Here is a 22,479-nt window from a genome sequence, read left to right as displayed (position 1 = left end):
CCCCTACAGCTAAGATGCTGAACAACAGCTCAACCTGGAGCTGGGCTGCCATGAGTCGCAGGCGATGGCGTAGGCTGCAGCCCCTGCTGCAGTGGGCTTCCATAAGCTACCGTGTGTAGCCAGCAGCCAGCGTGAGCAGCCAGCAGCCACTGTGAGCGGCCGTCCAGAGGCCGGCGACCAATTTGCCTCTCCCGGGAAGAGGGCAATGATGGTGCCAACTTGGGCCAGTGAAGCGACGTCCTCCACAACTAGACTGAAGAACAAAAGGACCGCAACTTGTCTGTTTCCCCTCCCCCAGTTCCCTAGTAAAATCTTAAAAAAAAAAGATAAATTCAGTTCTAAGGATCTAATGTACAGTATGGTGACAATAGTTAATAATACTGTTTTGTATACTTGAAATTTACTAAAAGAATACATCTTAAGCATTCCCACCAAAAAAAAAAAAAAGAGCTATGTGAGGTGATGCTAATTAACTTGATTGTAGGAGTCCTTTCACAATGTGTATCACAAGTTGTACACTTTAATGTATTATTATATATGTAATACATATTTTATTTGTCAATTATACTACAATAAAGCTGTGGGGGGAAAAAAGGAATACTTCAAGGCCAACATACATAACTTTTATAATAAGGTTCTTTGAAAAAATAAGCCAGGCAGAATAAACTGAGTGTAATAACGGAGATATATGAAAAATGCTGAAAGACTGGCTTAAAAGAGTTTCTGACTCAGGAAGACCTCAGGGGAGTAGCGATATTAAATGCTTCATAGAAGAGTTTTTTTGAAATTTCACAAAATGATTAAAACCTCAAATATGCATCTTTGAAAAACTGCATCATCCCTTACTATTTTCCCTAATCTTCCTGATCTTTTTTTTGTGTGTGTGTGTGTGTAGGGGGGGGGGGCCTTCCGATGAAAACTGAAAGACCTACCAGACAAATTCAAAAAGAGCTGTAAGCACTAATCTTCCTGATCTTAAAATTATGAGTCACTAACTTATGTCTATGGAAAATGCCTGAATAGAAAATATCTTCTGTTTTCTGAGCATTTTGGTAGTTTGAATTAAGTCAAGTCCTTTGTGGCCCAGTCTTAGCATAATGTAAAATTCAGAGAAAACAGTCGCTAAAAATATTGAAAGCAATTAAAATCTTCACTTCAGAAAGCTCTGGGTGTGTGCAGTGGTTGTAGTGGGCAGATACACTCAAAGCAGAGCAAAACTTATAAAGTAGCTTTTTCCTACCTGTCATTTCAACATCCCTCCCCCATACAACAGCTATTCCTCAACATCTCTATCAATATTCTTTCAAAAACTTGAACGCTCTTCACTTTTCTTCCCCTTTCCCCCTTTCTCCCTTTCTTCCCTGGGATCCAATCTATTTTCTTCCATCAGTCATTTCTTCCCTTTTCAATGTAAATTTTACCAATCTTTCTTTGGCATTTGCTCCTACTCTCCCTAGCATGTTCCTTTATGCCCTCCAACACACACACACACACACACACACACACACACACACACACCTGTGCACTCTTCACTCTACCTACTAATGAAGACCAAAAGTGAGGGAAGGGGAAAAGGTTAGGTGGATAATAGCAAAATATTCCTTAATATGTAAGAGGAAAGAGGCTGTGAATATTTAAGTCTTGATATTTATTATTGTCATGCATTTTATTCTGTTATTGATATATAATAAAATAAAATGTTAAATTTACCAAAATAACATATTACCATGGATCTGTATCAACCAAAAGCAGAACACTTCAGAAATGTTCCTTTGTTAAAGATTTAAAGAGTCTGAAAGGTAAATATCAGTTAAATATTCCTATCTGATTTTCAAAGTATTCCTAGGTGGAAAAAAAAATTCCTACAGGGCATAAGAATAAAGAAAGGCAAATAATAAAGCAGCAGCAGTGACTGATATATGTTAAAATTAATTTGTCAGTGTAAAAAGCTGATGTTTTCTGATGATGAACAAATCGAGTTCTACCAAACTAGGGAAGACTGGGAATTTCAGATAGAGTCCTGAAGTGCTTGTCCCTTGTAGGTGGCATGGAGGGACAACCCACAGAGGCTGCAGGGTGTGGATGAACAGCCCAAGGACAGCATCTGGAGGATTTCTGCAGAACCCGGGGTTTGCCTGCTCTTGTTTACATGAGCTCTCTCTCTAGAGAGAGGCCGAGAAACAGAAAGAAGACAGAGACATCTCCTTCCGTAGTGCTAATGATTATTTAACATAACTTGGGCTATAGTGTCATAGGGGCTTCAGTCCACCAGATTTTTAGCATAGTGTTGACTGTTAACAGATAGAATTATTTCAAGCATGAGAAAGCACATTATACTTTGAAAGTGCCACACAAATATTAAATTGGTTATAAGGGGCTGGCCAAGTGGCGTGTTGGTTAGAAGTTGACTTGGGACGCCAGCTCTGAGAAGCAGGGCCCTGGTTCGGATTACACGTGAGGGCCAGTGACGCTGCGCCCTCTACAGCTAAGACGGTGAACAACAGCTCAACTTGGAGCTGGGCTGCCGTGAGTCGCCAGCATCGGCATTGGCTGCAGTGGGGTTGGCCAGCAGCTGGCATGAGCTTTCGTGAGCTGCCGTGAGCCACTGTGAGTGGCTGTGAAGTGGCCAGCGACCGATCTGCCTCACCCGGAAAGAGTGCAATGATAATACTAACATGGGCCAGTGAAACAATGTCCTGCAAAACTAGACTGAAGAACAAAAGGACAACAATTTGTTTGTTCCCCTTCCCCAATTCCCCAATGCTGTTCCCTTCCCCCAACTCCCCAATAAAATCTTTAAAATAAATAAATAGATAGATAAATAAATAAATAAATAGGTTATAAGATGACTTAACCATATGAGCAATATTTTCATAAGTACCTTGTTTTGTTCTCACCAAATCTCATGGGGAGACGTAACAAATGTTATCAAAACTATTATAGGAGGAACTGATTAAGCTGAACCTAGTTCTTTGCTTTCCAAGATTTTTTAAAAATGTAATTATCATGCAATGAATTTAACATTAATATGGCAATACAGATTTTACCATTAAATTTGTTTCTCTAAACCAAATGGGACAGTTCAATGTATCTACTGTAGTTGCCTATTAATGGGGAACATGAGAGATTGTGGTAACAAGATATCATCCTCTGGTTACGAGAGATAACCCTCATTATTTACACAGTTGCCTTTCTGCTCTTGTTTTAAAGCAAATGATACATATTACATTTATTCTATAATGTAACCTTGTGTAAAAAATACACTGACCTTAATTTGTAAAAATAAAACTCTACATATACACACAAACTTACACAGAAAATATAAAATGCACCCAAATGTTTGGGTGGTTGCATTATAGATGGTTAGAATTCCTTATAGTTCTTAGTACTTCCCAAATTTTATAGAGAGGGTGCATGTTATTTTTGTATTTAGAGGAAAAATATTTCTAAACAGCTGTTTAGTCAACTGTAACTGAAAAATAAATAATTTTTTAAAAAGAGCTGTTTAATTTTCAGAGCCTATATAAAACATGAGTAGATAATGCAGCTTTAGAACTGTCATTTCAACTGCACTGATCAAAAGTAATAAGAAATTCTTTAAAAAACCAGAAATATTGCAATGTATAGACAGATACATGGGGGCATTGTAACCAAGTTTTTATAATTTAAGAAAAAAACCCCAGAAACCAAAAAACAAACAAAAAAAACGAAATAGCTAACAGGTATTGAGCACTCACTATAGGCCAGGTTCTGTTCTAGCATTTATATGTATTATCTCATTTAATCCTCACATTAACTTTATGGGATAGAACCATTATTATCCTCATTTACTGATAAGAGATCTGAGACTCAAAGCCACACAGCCACCTAAAACTGTGAAAAGCCTTTACTGTGGTCTTTGTACATAATCAAGCTCCTACTGTCAGTTGTTTGGTGAGAATTCTATACTGTACCTCTGTGCAAAGGTTTAATCCTCTTAACCCATGGCTTACTTCACATTCTAGTGATCTTCCCCTCACTGCGCTCAGATTCTAAGAACAGCTAGGGAGCAGAGAATGGATATTTAACAAAATTAGTTTTTCATCAGAAACAGAAAGTTTGAAAAATAGGGATATAAAATTCTCTGTTAGCACTTTGCTGCATTTTCTTCTGGTCTTTATTTTTCTTCAATAGATCTTTTTTGATAATTTGGTAATTTGCTTTTTTCATCTATCATCACAGCCATGTATTATATATCTTTACCATATTATATATCTTTCAGTTCCATCATTTTTCAGTGTTACATCATTTTCAATGATGTAAATATACCATAAATTATTTAACCATTTCTCTACTGCTGGCTTTTTACCATGCAGCCAATTTTTCATGTAATAATTCAGTGACAACAAACATCTTCATGTCTGTATTTCTCCTCCCCCATATTTATCCCTTCATTTATTAAATATTGACAGAATACCCAATGAATTCCAGGCACTGGATTAGGTGTTGGGTTTAAGATTTTTTCTCCCTAAGACAGTATTTCAAGGTTGAAAAGTTTTATGCCTCAATATATATTCTAAAATTGCTTTTTAAAAGGTTAACATCAGATTATTCTAAAAGAATTCTTTAAAAAGAAGGAAAAAAAGAGATGTAAAACCTTTGTCATTAGATTACTGATGACTACACCATTATGTATTGAAACCTCAAAATAAGTATATAAGTTTGTAGATTTTAAATCACTTCTGATAGGAAAAAAATTAATGTCAAAATTTATAGTAGTTTTTGCCTAACTATAACTCAACATCCTGACACAATAAAAGAAAATGGTGATAAATTTGACTACATAAAAATAAACATTGTAGCAAATATTATAAACAAAGTCAAAAGACAAATATCAAACTAGGAGTTAATATTTGCAAAATACAGTCAGGCTTCTGTATTCACTGGTTCTGCATTTGCAGATTCAACCAACAGGTAGAAAATATGTAGGAAAAATTATATTGTTGCTGATGTGTACTATGTAGCAGGCCTCCGATAACTGTCTCTGTACTGAATATGTACAGACTTTTTTTCTTGTCATTATTCCCTAAGCAATATAGTATAACAACTATTTACATAGCACTCACATTGTATTAGGTATTATAAGTAACACAGAAATAATTTAAAGGAGGATATGTACGTTATACGCAAATACTATGCCATCTTACTTAAGGAACTCGAGCTTCTTTGGATTTTGGTATCCTCCGGGGGGCCTGGAACCAATCCCCCTTGGATACTGAGGAGTGACTGTGTATCATAGGTAAAGATCTTGTGTTGCTAATGAAAAAAGAACACTTAAAAATCCAGAAAAGGGCCGGCCGAGTGGCGTGTTGGTTAAGAACTGACTTGGGACGCCAGAGGGCCCCGGTTCAGATCCCACATATGAGGTCCAGTGACACTGCCTTCTACAGCTAAGATGGTGAACAACAGCTCAACCTTGCCGGCGACGGCGTAGGCTGCAGCCCCTGTGGCAGTGGGTTGCCATGGGCTACCATATGTAGCCGGCAGCCAGTGTGAGTGGCCAGCAGCTGCAGTGAGTGGCCATCCAGAGGCCGGCGACTGATCTGCCTCGCCCGGGAAGAGCGCAATGATGGTACCAGTTTGGGCCAGTGAAGCAACAGCCTCCACAACTATACAAGAACAAAACAACAGCAACTTGTCTGTTCCCCTTCCCCCCGATTCCCCAGAGCTGTTCCCATCCCCTAATTCCCCAATAAAATCTTAAAAAAAAAAAATCAAGAAAAAAGGAATAACCAAAACCCTATAGAAAAATGTACAAAAGACATACATATGGTTAACGATAAATGATATTCAAATGATCCTTAAACAAGTGAAAAAATCTTTAGCTTCACTATTAGAGAAATGCAAATTAATACTACATTTAGATACCATTTCTCAGCTATCATGTTTGCAAAAATGTATAAGTTTGACCACATATTCTGTAATTCTGTTGGTGAGCTGTGAGAAAACATGTTCATTCAACGCTGGTGGAAATACAAATGGTATGACCTCTGTGGAGAATTGGGCAACATCTAACAAAGACACATTTGCATTTACCTTCTAATCTGACAATCTCACTGGTAGGAATTCTTCCCGAAGATGCACAACCACATACCTGAAACAACGTATGTGTAATGTTAATCATTGTGGCATTATTTGTAATAGCAAAATATTAGAAATAACCTAAATGTTATTCCATAAGAGACTGGTTTAAAAAAGAAAAAAAGCTATATTCCCAGAGTGAAATACTACTCAGCCAAACAAAAGAATGAAAGGGGGGTCATGCCAAAGGGAAACTAAAAGGGCCAAGAGGGAATGACACCCCAGTAGCAACAAGTACACCTAAAGCCCAGATAATGTTGGTCTCTAAATATCACACTTCACTGAAGGAACAAGAGTTCCCTGGAGAAACGGCAGTTCAGTACAAAGTGAACTACAAGTTCAAAGTACAAGGTGAGCCTGAAGTAGCTTGTGCCAGAGAGCAACAAAGAACTCAAAGGCTAATGGAGATAGGTCAAAAGTTTACAGTAATGCCTTAAAGGGACTGTTACTGACAAAATCTGAGACAATTTAAGAATTAAAAAAAGAACAAAAATCCAACCAGATAGTCATGGATTATAACACATTAAATAAATAAAAACAAAAACTGTTAAGTCCATTTAATGAATGTCATTAAAAATATAAGATGAAAAGGAAAAGAAAGGTGTGAGGTGGGGGAAAAGGACAGCTCTTTTATATAGAAAAATGCAGAGAGTGTGATAGAATTGGAAAGTCACTATTTTGCAACTAGAAAGTAATAACTAACCTTGGGTAAACACATCTTATTTGTATAAGATCACAAAATGATTTCCTGAACAATCTTCTGGCTCTATCTATGATGTAGGATTAACAGACTTTGAAATGGAAAGCCTTGATCAGATAAGGAAAAAACTATGAGATCCTTACTTTAGTATATTTTTCCCTTTCTCCCCAAAGCTGAAAATCAAGATTTACAAGTCCAATATGAGCAGATCTCCAGTTTCCTGACCTTGAATTATTTTCATCTTTTGTCACGAGGCTACAAGATATATTGAAATTACCTACTAAAGGAGGCTTCATCATAAACAAAATTGAAGACAAATGTCAAATAATATTTGTAATATATATCAGAGATAAAAGTCTAATGTCCCTAACTAAATATCATATTGTTATTTTTATGTTGTTAAAACAGTGGAGAAAAACATTCTGTTAAGCCTGTTGAGTCATATTAAAGTGTCCCATCTCCCGCCTAAAGCATGCATTTTGGGAGGAAAGTAAAGCCTCTCACCTTTTCCTTGATCTCTCTCTGAGACCAGGCTAGAGGGTAGAAGCCCATAACAATGTGGCTCCAACTCAGGGTAGGGTCTCCAAAGGTCACACACCCATTTCATCCTGCCATACCTTTTGGCCTGTACACCTGTTGGCTTGGTGTAAATGGTTTTTTTTTTTTTTTAGCTGAGCCATCCTGCCACCTGTTGGCAGCTCAGCGGCTGCTCAGCTCGGGCTGGACTCGAACTGCTGTTGCTCAGAGCTCAAACCCTTGAGCGAGCTCTTAACCAACTGAGCCACTCGGCCGGCCCTGGTGTAAATGTTAATAATACTCCCTTTCACTCTCAAAAGTGTCCAAGTTTGGACCATATATGGTTTCCCTTCTTCTAGGAGACCCCTCACGCTTTTCAAGGAAGGCTTCATTTGGCTGATGTTGAAGGATAAATGCCAAGCTAGAGAAAGGAGCAAGAAAAGGCTGAAATGTGGCAGAAATGCCTCCCCCCCCCCCGCCCCATGTCCCTGTTTTAATCCCTGGAACTGTAAATATGTTACCTTACATGGTAAAAAGGAAAAACTGATTAAATTAAGTGTATTGCGATGGGAAGAGTTTCCTGGATCCTTAAAACTGGAGAAATTTTCCTGGCTGAGTTCATAGTTAGAGGGAGAAGTGACTGTGGAAGAATGCTCAGAGTGATGCCACACGGTCGGCTTTGAAGATGAAATAAGGGGCTCACATGGAAAGGAATGTGGGCAGCCTATAGTGGCTCAGAAAAGCAAGGAAACAGATTCTCCCCAAGAGCCTCCAGAAAAGAACACAGTCCTGCCAATACCTACAGAACTGTAAGACACTAAATCTGTGTTGCTTTGAGCCATTGTGTGGTAATTTGTTACAGCAGCAATAGGAAACTAATATACGGAATTGACAGCATTTCTAAGAAGCCCTGAAGGATCCAATAAGCCATCCACTCATTTAACAAATATTTAAGTCCTTATATATCCCTGATCCAATGGCGAGTAAGATGGACTTCTCAAGGATTTACAGACCTGGATGAAGAAAATGACTGAAACGTATAATTAAGATTGTTATGAATGTTCTATAAGGGTTAGTAGAGGGTGGCATGACATATTTAACAGGCACAGGGTAGTAGACCAGGATCTGTAAACATGGACAGAGGGTATCCCAGGGTGAAGGTTCAGGCAGGGGTTTGAAAGCACACGGATTAAGGCAGTAAATAGCCAGTAGTCCAGTTTGGCTGCACTGTAAGATGGATGGGAGAGAGGAAATAGAAGTGCAGTTTGCAGCCAAGTGGTAAAGGGCCTAGAATGCCAGGCTAAGAGTTTGAACTTTATCCTTCAAGTACTAGGAAGATATGCAAGTTTTAAAGCAGGGAAGGGGACATGATCAGATCTGTATTTTATTGAGATACTTCTGCTATAAGAAGCTCCACTAGGACAGAGACCAAATTTGTTTTGCTCACTACTGAAGATACTTGAGTCAGAAGAGGGTAGAGTGTGCTGTGTTAACCAGCAACCCCAAAAGTCTGTGTCTCAAGACAAAAGATGTTTCTCTTTCCCATGCAACATGTTCATCATGGGTCAACATGGGGGCTCTGCTCGTTTTAACCAGGGATGCAGGCTGAGGAGGCTACTACCATGTCGTGTTAAAATCAAAAGCAAACCGAGACCAGCCTTGAAGGTCCTCTGAGTAGATAAAACCAGTGTAGTCATTAATTTAGCTTAATTACCAATCATTGTTAAGAACTGTTTTTTCACTTATGTAAGCAGCTTTGTAACAGCATACTCCTGAGCCTCATTCCACGTCCTGGTTTGAATGATCCAGTTTTGCAAACTGTCTTTTCAGTGTGTGCACAATAAATCGTTGCCAGCAATTCATTGGTTTTATTTTGGCTATTTCTGAACCTTTGACATTGGAAAGTTGCCTGTTGCTGGGAAAGAGAGAGAGAGGGAAAAGAGCTCTGGAGCACCTCAAAGTGGCAATTAAGTGCTGTGTCTGAAAGAAACCTGTCACATCCACTTACACCTCATTGATCCGGGGCCAGGAAGCATAATCCCACTACGTGCTGAAAGGGGGTAAAATTGGCAACATTCGGTGATAATTAAGGATGCTTAGCATCAATAAAATAAACAAATGAACCCATCTGAAGAAGTCAGAGGTAATTGGATGAAGTTTTATCTAGTGGAAATAGAGAACAGGAAGGAAAACAAGACGGGGTCAGTGACTAATTAGATGTGCAGGGTGTGAAAGGGCAGTTTGACTACTAGATTTTCAGTCTGGATGAGTGTAAGAAGGGTGATGCCAATAAAAAAAAACGAGATAAGGCGCACATTTGGATGTGTGCCTACGTGTGACTAGCAGACTGCAGCTCAGACACCTACATTTTGACCTTACCTTTTGCTGCCATCTCGGCTGCAGGCCTTTTTGCTCAGTGTGCATACTGCTTCTCCTTTGTGTCGAGGTGCTGGGGACCCGGCTAGAAATCAGAATTGGTCGCTGCTCTAGGGTGGATGGACAAACCCACACAGGTAAGGAGGATGTAAGGCGCGTCACATGGATCACCTTAAAACATTTCGTAAGATATAGTTATGTTCCTTTTATAGTGAAGATAATTAATAGACTATCTGAACTGCAGCGCTGCTGTGTAACCTTGTGCAAATTACTTCACTTCTCTGAGCCTTCGGTCCTTCCAGTTTCAAAGGTGAATACTGCCTGCAACGAGGGTTGTGAGGATTCTGGGCCGGCGGAGGGCCAGGGTCGTAAGACCTACAGAGTGCGCGCGCACCACAAACGCTGCCCAGACCTCCGCTCACACTTCGGGGGGACCAATAACCAAAGAAGGGAGCCAGGGGGTAGGGTGGGTGGAGGTGGGGATTTTTGTCCCCCTCTTTGCCGCGCGAAGAGATGACGTCACACTCACCCTTCTCTACACCTGGGGGCCGCCCCGGAGCAGAAAAAAGGTGAGACCGGACCCGCGGCTCGCGCGACGCAGTGACGTCAAACCACTCCCGACCTCCGCTGCGTGATGACGTCACCCCGCGAGCGACTTTGCTCTCAGACCCGGATCGCCGAAGCTGGCTTGTGAGGGTCAAGCCGGTATCGAGAGCGGTGGGTCTAGCGTAGAGTTATTGTGACATTGTTTGTAGTGACCGATGGCTTTGGCCCCCTTAAAGGGATGCATCTGAAACAAGAGGGCACCTAGTCTGGTGGTGGCACTGAGAATGCCAGCCCTTGGGATCGGGTAGCTCCCCAGAGCAAGGTAGTGCAGCCTCTCTGGAGAAATAAGGGACGAACATGACCTCTAATCCAAAATTCTTTTTCTTTTCCTTCAAAATTCTTAAAAGAGTTGTATACACTTGTTGCCGCTACCCATTTTCCATTCACTCTTCAACCCGTTCCATCTGTTAAAGGTTAGTTATTTCAAAAGTAAAATCACAAATATATTTCTATGCAAAATGTACAAATAAAACATGAACACATGTGAGAGTTTAATTCATTCATTAATGAGGAATCTGTAAGACGTTACAAAGAATCTTAACGAACATATAGTTTGTAAGGTTTTCTGAAATGAATCTACACATCTCCTTCCCCTACTTCCCTTCCATCCAATGGATCAGCAAATTCTTTTGACTCAACTTCCAAAATTGGATTCATCTTCTCTTCACAAACACCACCTCAGTCTGAGCAGAAATTATCTGTGGGTCAGACCACTGCTTCCCACTTGGCTTCACCCCTCAATTGGCCTCATCTCCCAAATGTCTTCTCTACACAGCTTCCAAAACACCTAGGAAAAACGACAGAAAGTATATCTAGATTATGTTGCTCCCATTTTAAAAGTTTATATATTTTTCAATTACAGTTATGTTGCTCCCTTTCTTAAAATCTACCAATAGTTTCTCTTTTGCTTGGAGAATTAAATCCTTATGCTTGCTTACAAAGAACTACATGATCTGTGCCTCTTCACCCACCTTGTTTTCCACTTTCTCCCCCCACTGCTTGGAAAATTATTTTCCCTGACTTTTGCATTGTTGCCTCTTTTTCATCTTCAGATTGCAGCTTGAAAGCTGAACCCTAACCCAATCCTAACCCTAACCTGTTGCCTGCCCACTCAGGGAGGCCTTGCCAGACCTTCTAAAGTGGCTACTCAATCATCCTACTTAAAATTTTAAATCTCTTTAGAGCCATGATCTAAATCTCTTTAGAGCCATTGATACATGACTTATTTGTTTATTGTTCATCTATCCCCAATTAAAATGAAAGTATGTAAACTCGGTGAGAAAAGCTCTGGTCTATGCTGTTGTCAAAAACCAAACTGCACACTAAGTAAACAAAGCAGAAAGATAGTTTTATTGCAAGGCTTTCTGCTTGCAAGCCAGCTAACTCAAGGCTATGGGAGTAATAAGTTCTGAGTTGCTCCCAGACTAACAGATTTTTATGGGATAAATAAAGAAGTTACTTGGCTTTTAAAGCTGATTGGTTGCCCAGTGGTCTTCTCTCTTAATCTAGATCAGAGTAGCTTGATCAGAGGAAGAAGGAAGTCCAGAGACGTGAACAGACTTGGTGTTTGGGGATTGGCTGTTGTCTTCTGCTGATTTCCTGAGAAGAGCTGTAAACTCCAGTAAGGTTAGCTTAGGTTAAATTCCCTTGGTGCTCTGTCTCCGTTTGTTCCTTGACAAAAGCAAGTTATTTTTTTACATATGCTTTTGGTAATATTTCTTGCTGAAGGGAAATAACTATAATGACCAAAAAGATAAAATTTGAGGAATTGTTTGTCATAGGAAAACAGCAAATTAACTGGAAGAAAGGGTGAGGGAAGAACAAGAGAAAGGGAATGATAATGAGTATTTTCTTTAGTAAAATAAAAAATAACCCTGAGCCAAGTCATTGGAGATAGATGGACAATGCCGCTAGCACCATGGACCAATCAACAGCTTTAATCTTAAGCAATTCTTACCCAGTATGAGGACCAACCCTTGGGAAAGAAGGAAAGAAATGGGAAAGAAAAGGCTTCAGCACCGTCCCCTAGACACCAACATGGTATTTCTGTTCTGATTTACCCCTTCCAGATATCGCCTCTTCAAAAGCATTCCTTCCCATGAGTTCTGTCCCTTTGGTGCTATAAGGGAGGAAAAAGTTTTCCTTGATTCACTTAGGATCTGTGGCTGTGTCTGAAAATTAAACTGACAAGGATTAACAGGAGAAAAACATACAAATTTTATTGAATTTTTACATGTACATGGGAGCCTTCACAAGAGAATAAAGACCTGAAGGAGTGACCAGAGCAGGAAAGTTTTCATACTTTTTAGACAAGGAAACAATAAGTTTGTGAAGAATTGACAAGACAAAGATTAGGCTAGGAGTAGTAAATGGTGAAGAAGTAACTAGGAAGATAAGGGTTAGTTAAACAAGGTTTGTTTATATAGATTTTTCGGCTCAAATTCCCCATCTCTGGTAATAAAAACAACTTTCCTCCTCTTGGTACAAGGAGAGTACCTTTCACATGAAAGTTTTATGACCTGTTTCAGGGAAGGGTGTGAGGTCGGAGTGAACTTCTTGCTTCTAGCATCTTTCAAAATTTTTTCAGCTTCAAATATTTAATACGACAAAGTGCCATTGTTTGGGGCTGTGTTCCTGAACCCTACCAATGCCTTAACTCTGTGTAGGGACTCTAGAGAGAGGCAGTGTGAGGAGTGAGTATTTCAAGAAGAGCACAGATGGGAAGCAGAGATTTGGATGGTGGGTGGTTCTGGACTGGATCCTGTAGGAAGTGAGGAGATGGAAGAAGAGAACAACCACGGGGGCATCTGGTAGGGTAGATGTGTGGATCTCTCTGAATACTGAGAAAATCTTGAGCAGGCTCCCGGGTGATGGCCCTTTAAGGCCACACAGCAACACTCCCTCTGCCCTCTCCATGCCTCAACCCCAACAGCTGCCCTAAACAGGAGCCTTCTAAGAGCTGTCCCAGGGATAGAGGCAAACAGTATGCAAAGGCCCTGAGCTCCACTTTGGACAGGGTGTTGGGGCATGAGTGGGGGTGGGAGGTGCTGTAGGTATGGATCTGTGATCTGGCATCTGCGACAGCAGGCCTCTAGCACCAAATTTGTGAATTTAGTGAGAGCAGGGACATTCTCCAGAAGGCTGCCCTCATAGCTCCCAGAACCCTGAAAGTTCCTGGCTACTATTCCCCCAATCCCTAATGAAAGTCGCGGGTGCCAGAATTTCCTCTGGCCCTAAATGATTTTTTTTCCCTTTGGTGTTAATTGCTGGGCACAGCACTGCCCTTCCAACAGTTGTTTCTCTTCTAGACAAAATTAACCATAGTAACATTTACTAGTTCGTACTTTCTTATATCCTGCAATATGTCTATAGCTATAATCTCCAATCTTTCTAATAACCCTACAGGGCAGCTATTATTAGAAATTGAGCAGTATAAGCAGCTAATTAGAAGCCTAGCCAAAATTTGGGGGTGCTGGATCCCACAGAGCGTAAGGAGCCACAGCAGTACATGCTGCAAAGCCTGGGGCCTTCCCAGGGTGCCCTTGCCCCTCGGTGCCCTCCGAATGTGTCCTGCTCAGGCCTCCAGCAGAGGTTTCTTCAGGAGGAGGTTCCGCCTTTGCCCTCCACATCCAAGTGTCCTTCCTGAGTCCCGGCCTGGGTGAAGGCAAAGTCTCAGGCTTGTGCCAGGGAAACATTAAAGCACAGCCCTGATGAATTCCACCATAGCTGGTCTGGTTTGAACCTGAACCGGTCGTGCTTACATAACCCAATCAAGGGGCCGCTGCATGCAGCTCCTTTAGTCCAACACACATTTGCTGGGCACTGGGTGAGGCTCTAAGGAAGGATGAAGACATTTTCTGCATTCAGGAAGTGTAGTTGACAGTGCAGAGTGGCAGGGAAGAGGGAAAGAGGAGATGCAGACTTTGTCCTTGGGGAGCTTCTGCTGTATCTGGAGAAAGGGGCCCCTGTTCCAGGTGGTTTCCAAATCCTGCCCACCCTTTAAGGTCCAGCTGGAATCCCAGTCACTTAAAGAACCTCTCTGGGAGGTCCAGCCTGAAATGACCTCTCCCCACTCCAACCGCCTCTGAGAACCTGGGGTCAGTTCTTTTAATGAAGGCCTCTCCACACATCCCTTTGTGTCAGTCTTACTTGAGCTAATCCTTAAAACAGTGTCCACCTTGTTAACACTATTAACTATTAAATAACATTAGCTAATAATATTATTACATATACATTATATTACTGTTTAGTGATATTAGCTAACCAATGTGAACTGTCATCACTACCATCCTTTTAATTATTACAAGGCTTATCTCTTTGCTTGGGAGCTCCCTGAATTTTGACCCGAGTCACAAAGAAAAGATGGTGGTGGTAGATTTCTCTGTAACACGCCCCCTGCCATCTGTATTCCAGGACTCACCCTGGATGTCCAATATGGAGTCCTCAAAGTCCACATCCTCAAAGTCCAGGGGTCCCAGCCCAGGGCTCCAACTTTGTGCACATTGAGAGCCATGTCATGTGGCAAAAAGTGTGGCACCTGCAACATAAATCCTCTGGAGGGAAATTGTAGTGCTAAAGACCCATGAGTGAAGACAAAGTGACGTCCAGTCAGCCTCCCCATCTACTGCCAAAGAGAGAAATAGATTCTCTGAGCAGAAATGGGGCAGCCGGGCCTGCTCTTTTCCCGAGGGGGATTTTAACTCTCCTTGTAGCACCCAGATTCCTGGCTGTGGACAAAGCAAGCAGATATGAGGCTACACTTGTAAATATGGATGTGTCCTATTATCTCTTTTTTATTATTAAATAGGAATTTGAACTTGGGGAATAGCGAAATTACACAGCATGGGCTCAGATTACCAGTTGGTGTTTGGTGACTTTTAAATTGCTTCTAATTCCGTCCCCTGCATGTTTGAGCATGACTCTGGCAGCACTGAATCTTGACCAGGGTCTCATGTTCAGAACATGGCATTAGATCTGTGACCTTGTGCTAATGACCGTGATCCTTTGGAAAATGATGTTTGCAACATGACCCAGTGGTTTAATGGATGATATCTGAGTCTCAAGATAAATATTTCATTGATCATCCCAACTGTGGCATCCAGATGTGGCAATTAAATGCTTCCCACTTCTGCCATCCATGGCTTAATTGATCCTCATGGCAGTATTTGCTGGCTGGGTCTCTGTCCCATGGCTCCTTATCTGAGACTGTGAACCATTGTTGATTTCCCTCTAGAGCAGAGGTTCTCAACCTTTCACAGGGGTCGCCTAAGACCATCGGAAAACACGTATTTTCGATGGTCTTAGGAACCGAGACACTGCTCCTCTATCCGTCTCTAGGCCCACATGCAGATACGCCCACATATGAGTACCCGGCGACCCCTGTGAAAGGGTTGTTCGATCCCCAAAGCGGTCGCGACCCACAGGTTCTAGAGAAAGGGAGCGTATTTCCTCCCACTCGAGTCCGTCTTTGTTTTCTGCCCCTCTAAGGAAATCTCTACCTTTATTCTCTGCACTTTTCCTTTAAATTTAACTTTTTATTTTCTTGATATTTTTTCCCCTAACCTAACCTCTGAGTGCCTCTCTTGAAACTATGTTTTCATGTAGCAGCTCTGTTTTAGGGAGAGCCTTGTCATTTCTTTTCTTTGCATGCATTTTAGTAGATGGGAGCTTGGGAGGTGGTAAAGTCAGGCATGCAGATTGGTTAAACATGGTCTCAATTCACGCTTTCATGAATTCATTTTTTATTTATGCTTCCATTCATGTTTTCACCGGGGTAGCACTCATTTGCTTAGTCATTATGCAGTTATTCCTGCATGAAATGTTAATATATTCTACATGTCTGCATTCAGTTCTCCTATATTCATCCTAGCACTCATTCATTCATTCATGCCTTCATTCATTCACTTATTGAATTCAATCATTCATTTATGTAGACTTCATATAGTCAATAATTTATTAATTTCTACTATATCAGTCAGGGAAGAGGAAACCAACGGCACATTCGAGCTGGGATTATTTACAGAGGTGTGGGCAGAGTGGGGGAAAACCATAAGGATTACTGCAGCACAGTAGGGCTAGCAACCGCTGAGTACTGTTTACCATCTCTGGTCTGAAAGGGCAAGAGGGATGGTAAACTGAGAACTTTCACTGAGGGATCACTCCCTGGATGGGGTGGTAGAGTCTGGGCACACATACCATCATCTAATTCTCCTTTCTCTTGCAGATCTCCTGCCAATGCCTCATCATCATGCAAGAGAGGGAATAGAGGCAATCCACACTGGTCAGCCTCCTGGGGAACAGAGCAGGATGAAGGCGAGCGGAGAATGTATCTGGAGGGGCAAAGGCAAGATATTCCATATACTCGGAGGCTCTGTGGCTGGTCAGCGCTGCCTCCTCCTTGTCTCCTTTCCTACTACTAGGAAAAAACCAACAGGAATGGGCAGAAAAACCCTGCCTAGGAAATTATTTACCTAACAGAAAGCCACATAGAAAGGTGTCAGCCTGGCTTTCCATGAATCTTTGGATTATGTCTCCTTGGGAAGGTCTGTTGATTTCCTCTGCTACCATCACTCAAGACAGGTTCTCTCTCCTGTGACAACATTTTAACAGCACACTGTGTCTGCATTCTTCATGTTTTGAGGACAGAGACTTGTTTTACTTGTCTTATGTCCCTAGAGTCTAGCCAGAGCCTGAGTGAAAGGATGAATGAATGCAAGAATGCTTAGTCGTAGAGGGTGATAAGGAGTTCAGGAAGATAATAGTATCTTGAATTTCTTTCACTCTCCCACAAGATGGCAGCGATTACCATGGTCCAGTTTTCCTAGGTGTGGAACTTGGGCACATATCTTTATCAAATGTCTTATGAATAGAAAAAAATCTATTTTTAAAATCGTATCAAGGACAGAATAATACACTGATTATGAGCCTTTTACGCTCATTCAACACCTACCATCTCCCAGGAACCATATTATTCTTGTTTATATTATATAATTTAAGCTTTACAACAGCTCTATATTCAAGCACAATTTTCAAAAGTTAAAACCATGATTTTCATACAAAAATAGAATGAACATGTGTTAAAATGTGTTAAACTCATTTATGAATGAAGGAACTAGTAACAATGGCAAAGTTGGTTTCCAAGAGCATTTAAGGAAGAAGGATTTATATAGCACATCAGGACAGAATTTTTAAAAGATTGTTAATGTCCTCTATGTCTGTATCTCTTTCTCTTTAGAAGGATACCAGTAATTAGATTTAGGCCCATCCTAATAAAGTATGACCTCATCTTAATTTATATCTTGATTAAATCTACAAAGATGGTTTCCAAATAAGATCACATTCACAGTACCATCAGTTAAAACCTGAGCATATCTTTATGGTGATCACTGCTTACCCCATTGTGGTAGGCTTTGCAGGCAGAGGATTTTGGGTGTGAATTCCTTTGGCTCATTTAGTCAGATGAGGCTCTCTCAGCGTTGTCTGCAGGCTTTCTGCTTCTCCAGGTGCTGGAAAAAATCCTGTTCTTAGCCAGGTGGAATTTCAGGAGCCCAGGCCCTTATCAGAACTATTTTGCATCAAGTCACCTTGTTTTGATCTTATATCTCTAGTTCTAATAATAAGCCCCTTTCATGTTTTCTGAAGTAAAGTCCTTGCCTTTTACCCAGATTTTAGTAAGTAGGTTCTTATCTTAACCCTGGCATATCTGAGGTTTTGGTACCTGTTCAGGAGACCAGTTCTTCTGGGACCTAGTCCATGCTCTGCTATTGCCAAGTCACCCAGGTGCCATCAGCACCTGCCGAACTGTGAGTTCCTAGGGAACAGAAAGGAAGCTGACACTCCACTCTGATTGGCAAACAGAAGTGGCCTGTTACTTTTTGTGGTTGGCCTGGCATTCACTAGGTGTGGTCAATAGATTGCTAATCCGGGTGGATATCAGTGGCATTTTATCAAGGTACTTGTGCCAGAGAGGCCTTCTGGGTTTGGGAACAACAGCAGTTCTCAGCATTTGGTGGCTGAAGAGAGCAGGAGTCTTCAAAATTTTAGCTTTGAAAACCTTCCAAATTAGTTTTGAAAAAACTATGAACTCTCTGACACATTAAGTTAGCATCTAAAAATTTTCACTATAAGTTTAAATAACTGCAAAATGGTTTTAAAAATAAAACCATTCCATCACTGTTAAAAGTGTCCAGTGGAATCTAAATACTATAATGAGTTGATATCCACTATCATGTCTTTACATATTCATGAACAAGTTCTTTCAAAATGGTTGGAATTCTTGCATGTCTCTTTTTTCCTCCTTGAATTCACATTTCCATTTTAATTGTTCCACAGAATTTAACCCTCGTGTAATACATTAGTAAGCATGAAAATCTTTTATTGTTTACTCCTACTTCTCTGAAAAAAAAATCAAATTTTAAAATTGTCTTCTTGACAAACACCATAAGGTTCTGAGAGAAAACAAATTTTTCATTTTGAGTAGAGTTATTATAACCATTATTAGTACATAATAAAAAAACATAAAGATAAGACATTTTGCTAAATAATTAGTAAATATAAAATGTAAAATTTTATTAGAAATTCAATTCCTAGGGAAATAACTGGGGTTTTCCCTCTGATAAGTTTATGTATCTATGAATGATTATTGCTTATTGCTAGAATGAGACAGCATCTTGTACTAATTCTATTACTTTTTCATTTTTATAGATAAATGTGCTAAGAAATATTATTCATATAAATAAGTAGCAAAAATGGAAGGAGTTATGTAATAATGGACTATGTGCCAAAATAATAATAGTTATTTAAACTCATCTATTACCCAGCAATTTAATTAGATCCTCTTTCAAATTGGTGAAAAAAGTGAATTAGAAACTACATGACTTGCAAAATGATTTGTTGCCCAGTCATCAGAGGCATTCAGTTTTTCAGATTTCTGGGAAATATATCAAAAAGGCTTTATCAAGACTTACCACATGATTATTAATTATATTTATTACTCTTTCACGTTGAGATACCGTGATTAACTCAATATACACAGAGAAGACTGGGAAAATTGAAAAATAGTTTATTTCCTATATCTTTGCCAATACAATGTATTTTATAAAATGCTTTTATCTTATCACATCATTTTAACATATTTTCACCTAAATCTTGGACCTGAAAATTTTCTTCATTTAGATAGTGGAGGGGTCTAATTGACCAACCAGTCATCTTTGTTTGTCCCATCAGCCCTAATCAGGCTTCCTGTCTATCAGATAAAATCTGACCTCCTTTTTCAATTTAAATATATGCTATGCATTTCAAAAATAGTATGAAAAACAATGGAAAAGGGTTATGGAACACATTTTATAATATAGATTACTAAAAGCAGTAAGATTTAAATGATGCAGATCTAACATAATTTATCAATGCTTTAAGAAGTTATAAAAAAGTAATTAATCAAAATGCTATTTCTCATTACTTAATTTATAATAATGTAGTGTAATTTGTAGCTTAAAATAATATTTATGAGGTAGCAAGCATGATAAAAAGTAGGCTCAGTTGCTGGTGTTCAGCTTTTGGGATTAACTAAATAAGAGTCACATATAAAATTAGAATTAACTCCATTAATTTTGTTAGACATCATGATCAAGCTTTCTTATGTATTTAAAGAAAAACAAATGTAAATAGTACTATTGAAAATAATCAGTTCAGCAACTAACATTTATTTTAAAAAAAGAAATAGAAAATACCAAACATTTTAAGATGAAATAGGATCAGGATTGATTTTAATTGAAGTAAATATTATGATAAAAATGAATTATAATTCCATATTGAATAATATATACCAATTCTAAAAAAATCTTTAAGTTTTATGTGTAATTTTTTTACCCACCAGAGTTTTTAAATTCTTGGTAGTTCAAGAAAACTTAGTTACATTTTAGTAACATTAAGAGTCAGTTATTCACTGTGGTAGACTGACCACGTCTAAAGTGACTTCCCCATCATCCTGTCACCTGGAGTTCCTGTTCTTTGTGTAATCATTTCCTCTTGGTTCTAACCAACAGAGTATAGCCAAGATGATGGGAAGTGAGTCTGTGACTACCGTATTTGCCGGCGTATAAGACGACTTGGCGTATAAGACGACCCCCTAACATTTCCACTCAAAATACAGAGTTTGTTATATGGTCGGCTGTGTGCGATTTTGCGAGTGTGGTAAAATCGCATAACAGCAAAATCGCATAACAGCCGAGCATACACCCAGCAGCGCTGCTGATGCCTGAACGGTATGTGGAATGAAGTGGGCGGGCATCGGGAGGCCACTATGGCACGGGGCAAGCACTATGGGCAGTCTATCTGAAGTGTACCTGGCGTATAAGACGACCCCCCACTTGGAGGCATATTTTTCAGGGCCAAAAAATCGTCTTATACGCCGGCAAATACGGTACGTGATGTTTATTATCTTGCTAATAAAGTGACACTAGAGCCTCTCCTTGCTGGTTTGCAGAAGTAACTGGCCATATTGAGGAAGCTCGTGTGACAAGGAACTGTGGGTGGCCTCTAAGAGCTGATAGCATTCTGAAGGAGCTGAGGGCTGCTGCCAACAGACAGCTAGCAAGAAACAAAGGCCCTCAGTCCTACAACCATAAGGAAATGAGTTCTACCAGTAACCTGAGTGAGATTGGAAGTGGATCCTGCTCCAGTCAAATCTCCAGATGAGAATGTAGCCCAACTAACACTTGATTGCAACTGTGAGAAAACCTAAGCAGAAGACTCAGCTAAACTCTAGCCAGACTTCTGACCTACAGAAACATGAAATAATAAATGTGTGTTGTTTTCAGCTACTAAGTTTTTGGTAATTTTTTTGGGCATCAATAAATAACTAATACACTAATATATTCAGCTTTGGCAACTTTTAGGTGCTTTTCTTTAGAAATAATTACAAATCTTAGAAAAGAATATTAGAATAGCTGAAAATAATTATGTTTAAATATGGGGGGAAGCCTTTTATTTTTAAGCATTCAGTATACCTTGTTGATTTTTTCTTTGCTTTTTGTTGTGGAATTCTTCCAGAATAACGCTTTTTTATTTTTATTTACTTATTTTTTTGTCTGTAGACAGAAAATGGAAGAGGCCAAGTCCTTAGGTGAGAATTTTCATTGTTCCCACTACCCTACAGCAGAATGCCCAGGCCAAAATACTCTGTTTTTAACATAATGCTTTACTGTTAACAGAAATGACTGGGAAAGACAAGAAGATCAAAAGGTTTATTATGTCCTGATTAATCATTAAAGGATTCTACTTCTTCCTTTAGTCCCTTGGAGGTATTTACACTCAAAGAAATGCTACACTGTTAAGACTTGGAATAGGTGAGAGGTGCACCTTTATTTAAAAAGTGGGAGAAAGTCTGAAGTGAACACAGGCACACTCTCTGGCACATCAGTATTGGGGAAGAGAATCTCTGGAAGTTAAGGATCTAGAAATCAATTCTCTTTACATTTTCCCTGCTTACTACCCCTGGGAAAGTTTTAGGACTAGGTGAGTAATCAGAGGCATTCCTAACAATGAAAATACTAGCCTCCTGATGCTTAGGCTTAGAGCCACTTTAGTTCTTTATCCTTTAGGGAAGGATCAAGATAAAGGGAAGAAAAAACTCTCCACCCTTTTGAAGCTTATATGCTGGTGGAGGGAGACATAGACATACAATAAACAAAAACAAATGTTATATAGTATGTTAGGAGGTAAAGAATTATGGAAGAAAATAAAGAAGTGGGATGGAGGCTATGTGAGAATTGCGATTTAAAGAGTTGGTCTGAGAAGCCCCCACTGAGCAGGTTAAATCTGAACAAAGACTTGAAGGAGGAGAGGGCAGGAACTATGTTAATTTCTGGGGGAGAGTGCCATGCAAAATAAAGTGAATCCGATTGGTATTTGATTTCTAATCTGTAACATTATATACTGGAAAACAATGGATCATGGATCGATGTTTTTATAAGCTTCTGAGGAGAATAGTTGTATCCCTAGAATTCTATACCTAGCTAAACCATCATTCACATATTGGGGGAAGAAAAGAAAACTTTAAATATGCAAGAATTTATATTTCCTGGAGGAAAAATGTATTTGAGGAAATTATTTCAGTCAAAATACTGTGAGTCAAAAAAGTAATTCAAGAAAAAAATAAAAGA

At 39.7% G+C, this 22,479-nt stretch overlaps 1 protein-coding gene and 1 long non-coding RNA gene across 5 annotated transcripts in view; one reads left to right on the top strand and one right to left on the bottom strand.

Moving 5' to 3' along the window:
* Positions 1–10,322, bottom strand: part of LOC109373236 (uncharacterized) — a 34,279-nt gene extending 23,957 nt beyond the window's left edge. Inside the window, exons 1-3 of one of the 2 annotated variants that reach the window (XR_002122186.1) lie at positions 10,242–10,322; positions 9,716–9,883; positions 6,076–6,133 (exon numbers count right to left, since the gene is read on the bottom strand). This is a non-coding gene — a long non-coding RNA (uncharacterized LOC109373236). The remainder of the gene's footprint in view (positions 1–6,075; positions 6,134–9,715; positions 9,884–10,241) is intronic. The other variant, XR_002122187.1, reaches the window with a different exon arrangement.
* ARL14 (ARF like GTPase 14) overlaps positions 1–21,119 on the top strand; it is a 94,664-nt gene extending 73,545 nt beyond the window's left edge. Inside the window, exons 2-4 of one of the 3 annotated variants that reach the window (XR_002122184.1) lie at positions 9,783–9,849; positions 10,275–10,429; positions 16,542–17,821. Coding sequence is in view for 1 of the 3 variants with exons in the window: in XM_019626938.1 (XP_019482483.1) it covers positions 16,542–16,697; positions 20,802–21,013 (368 nt within the window). In the remaining 2 variants the exon portion in view is untranslated. Of the gene's footprint in view, positions 1–9,782; positions 9,850–10,274; positions 10,430–16,541; positions 17,822–20,801 lie in introns of those variants that run through there. The other 2 variants (XR_002122182.1, XM_019626938.1) reach the window with 2 other exon arrangements.
* Positions 21,120–22,479: the final 1,360 nt, after the last annotated feature.

Source organism: Hipposideros armiger, unplaced genomic scaffold (assembly GCF_001890085.2).
Source record: "Hipposideros armiger isolate ML-2016 unplaced genomic scaffold, ASM189008v1 scaffold_16, whole genome shotgun sequence".
Taxonomy (NCBI): domain Eukaryota; kingdom Metazoa; phylum Chordata; class Mammalia; order Chiroptera; family Hipposideridae; genus Hipposideros; species Hipposideros armiger.
Note: the sequence above shows the minus strand (reverse complement) of the source record. Positions and strands in the feature narration are given on the sequence as shown.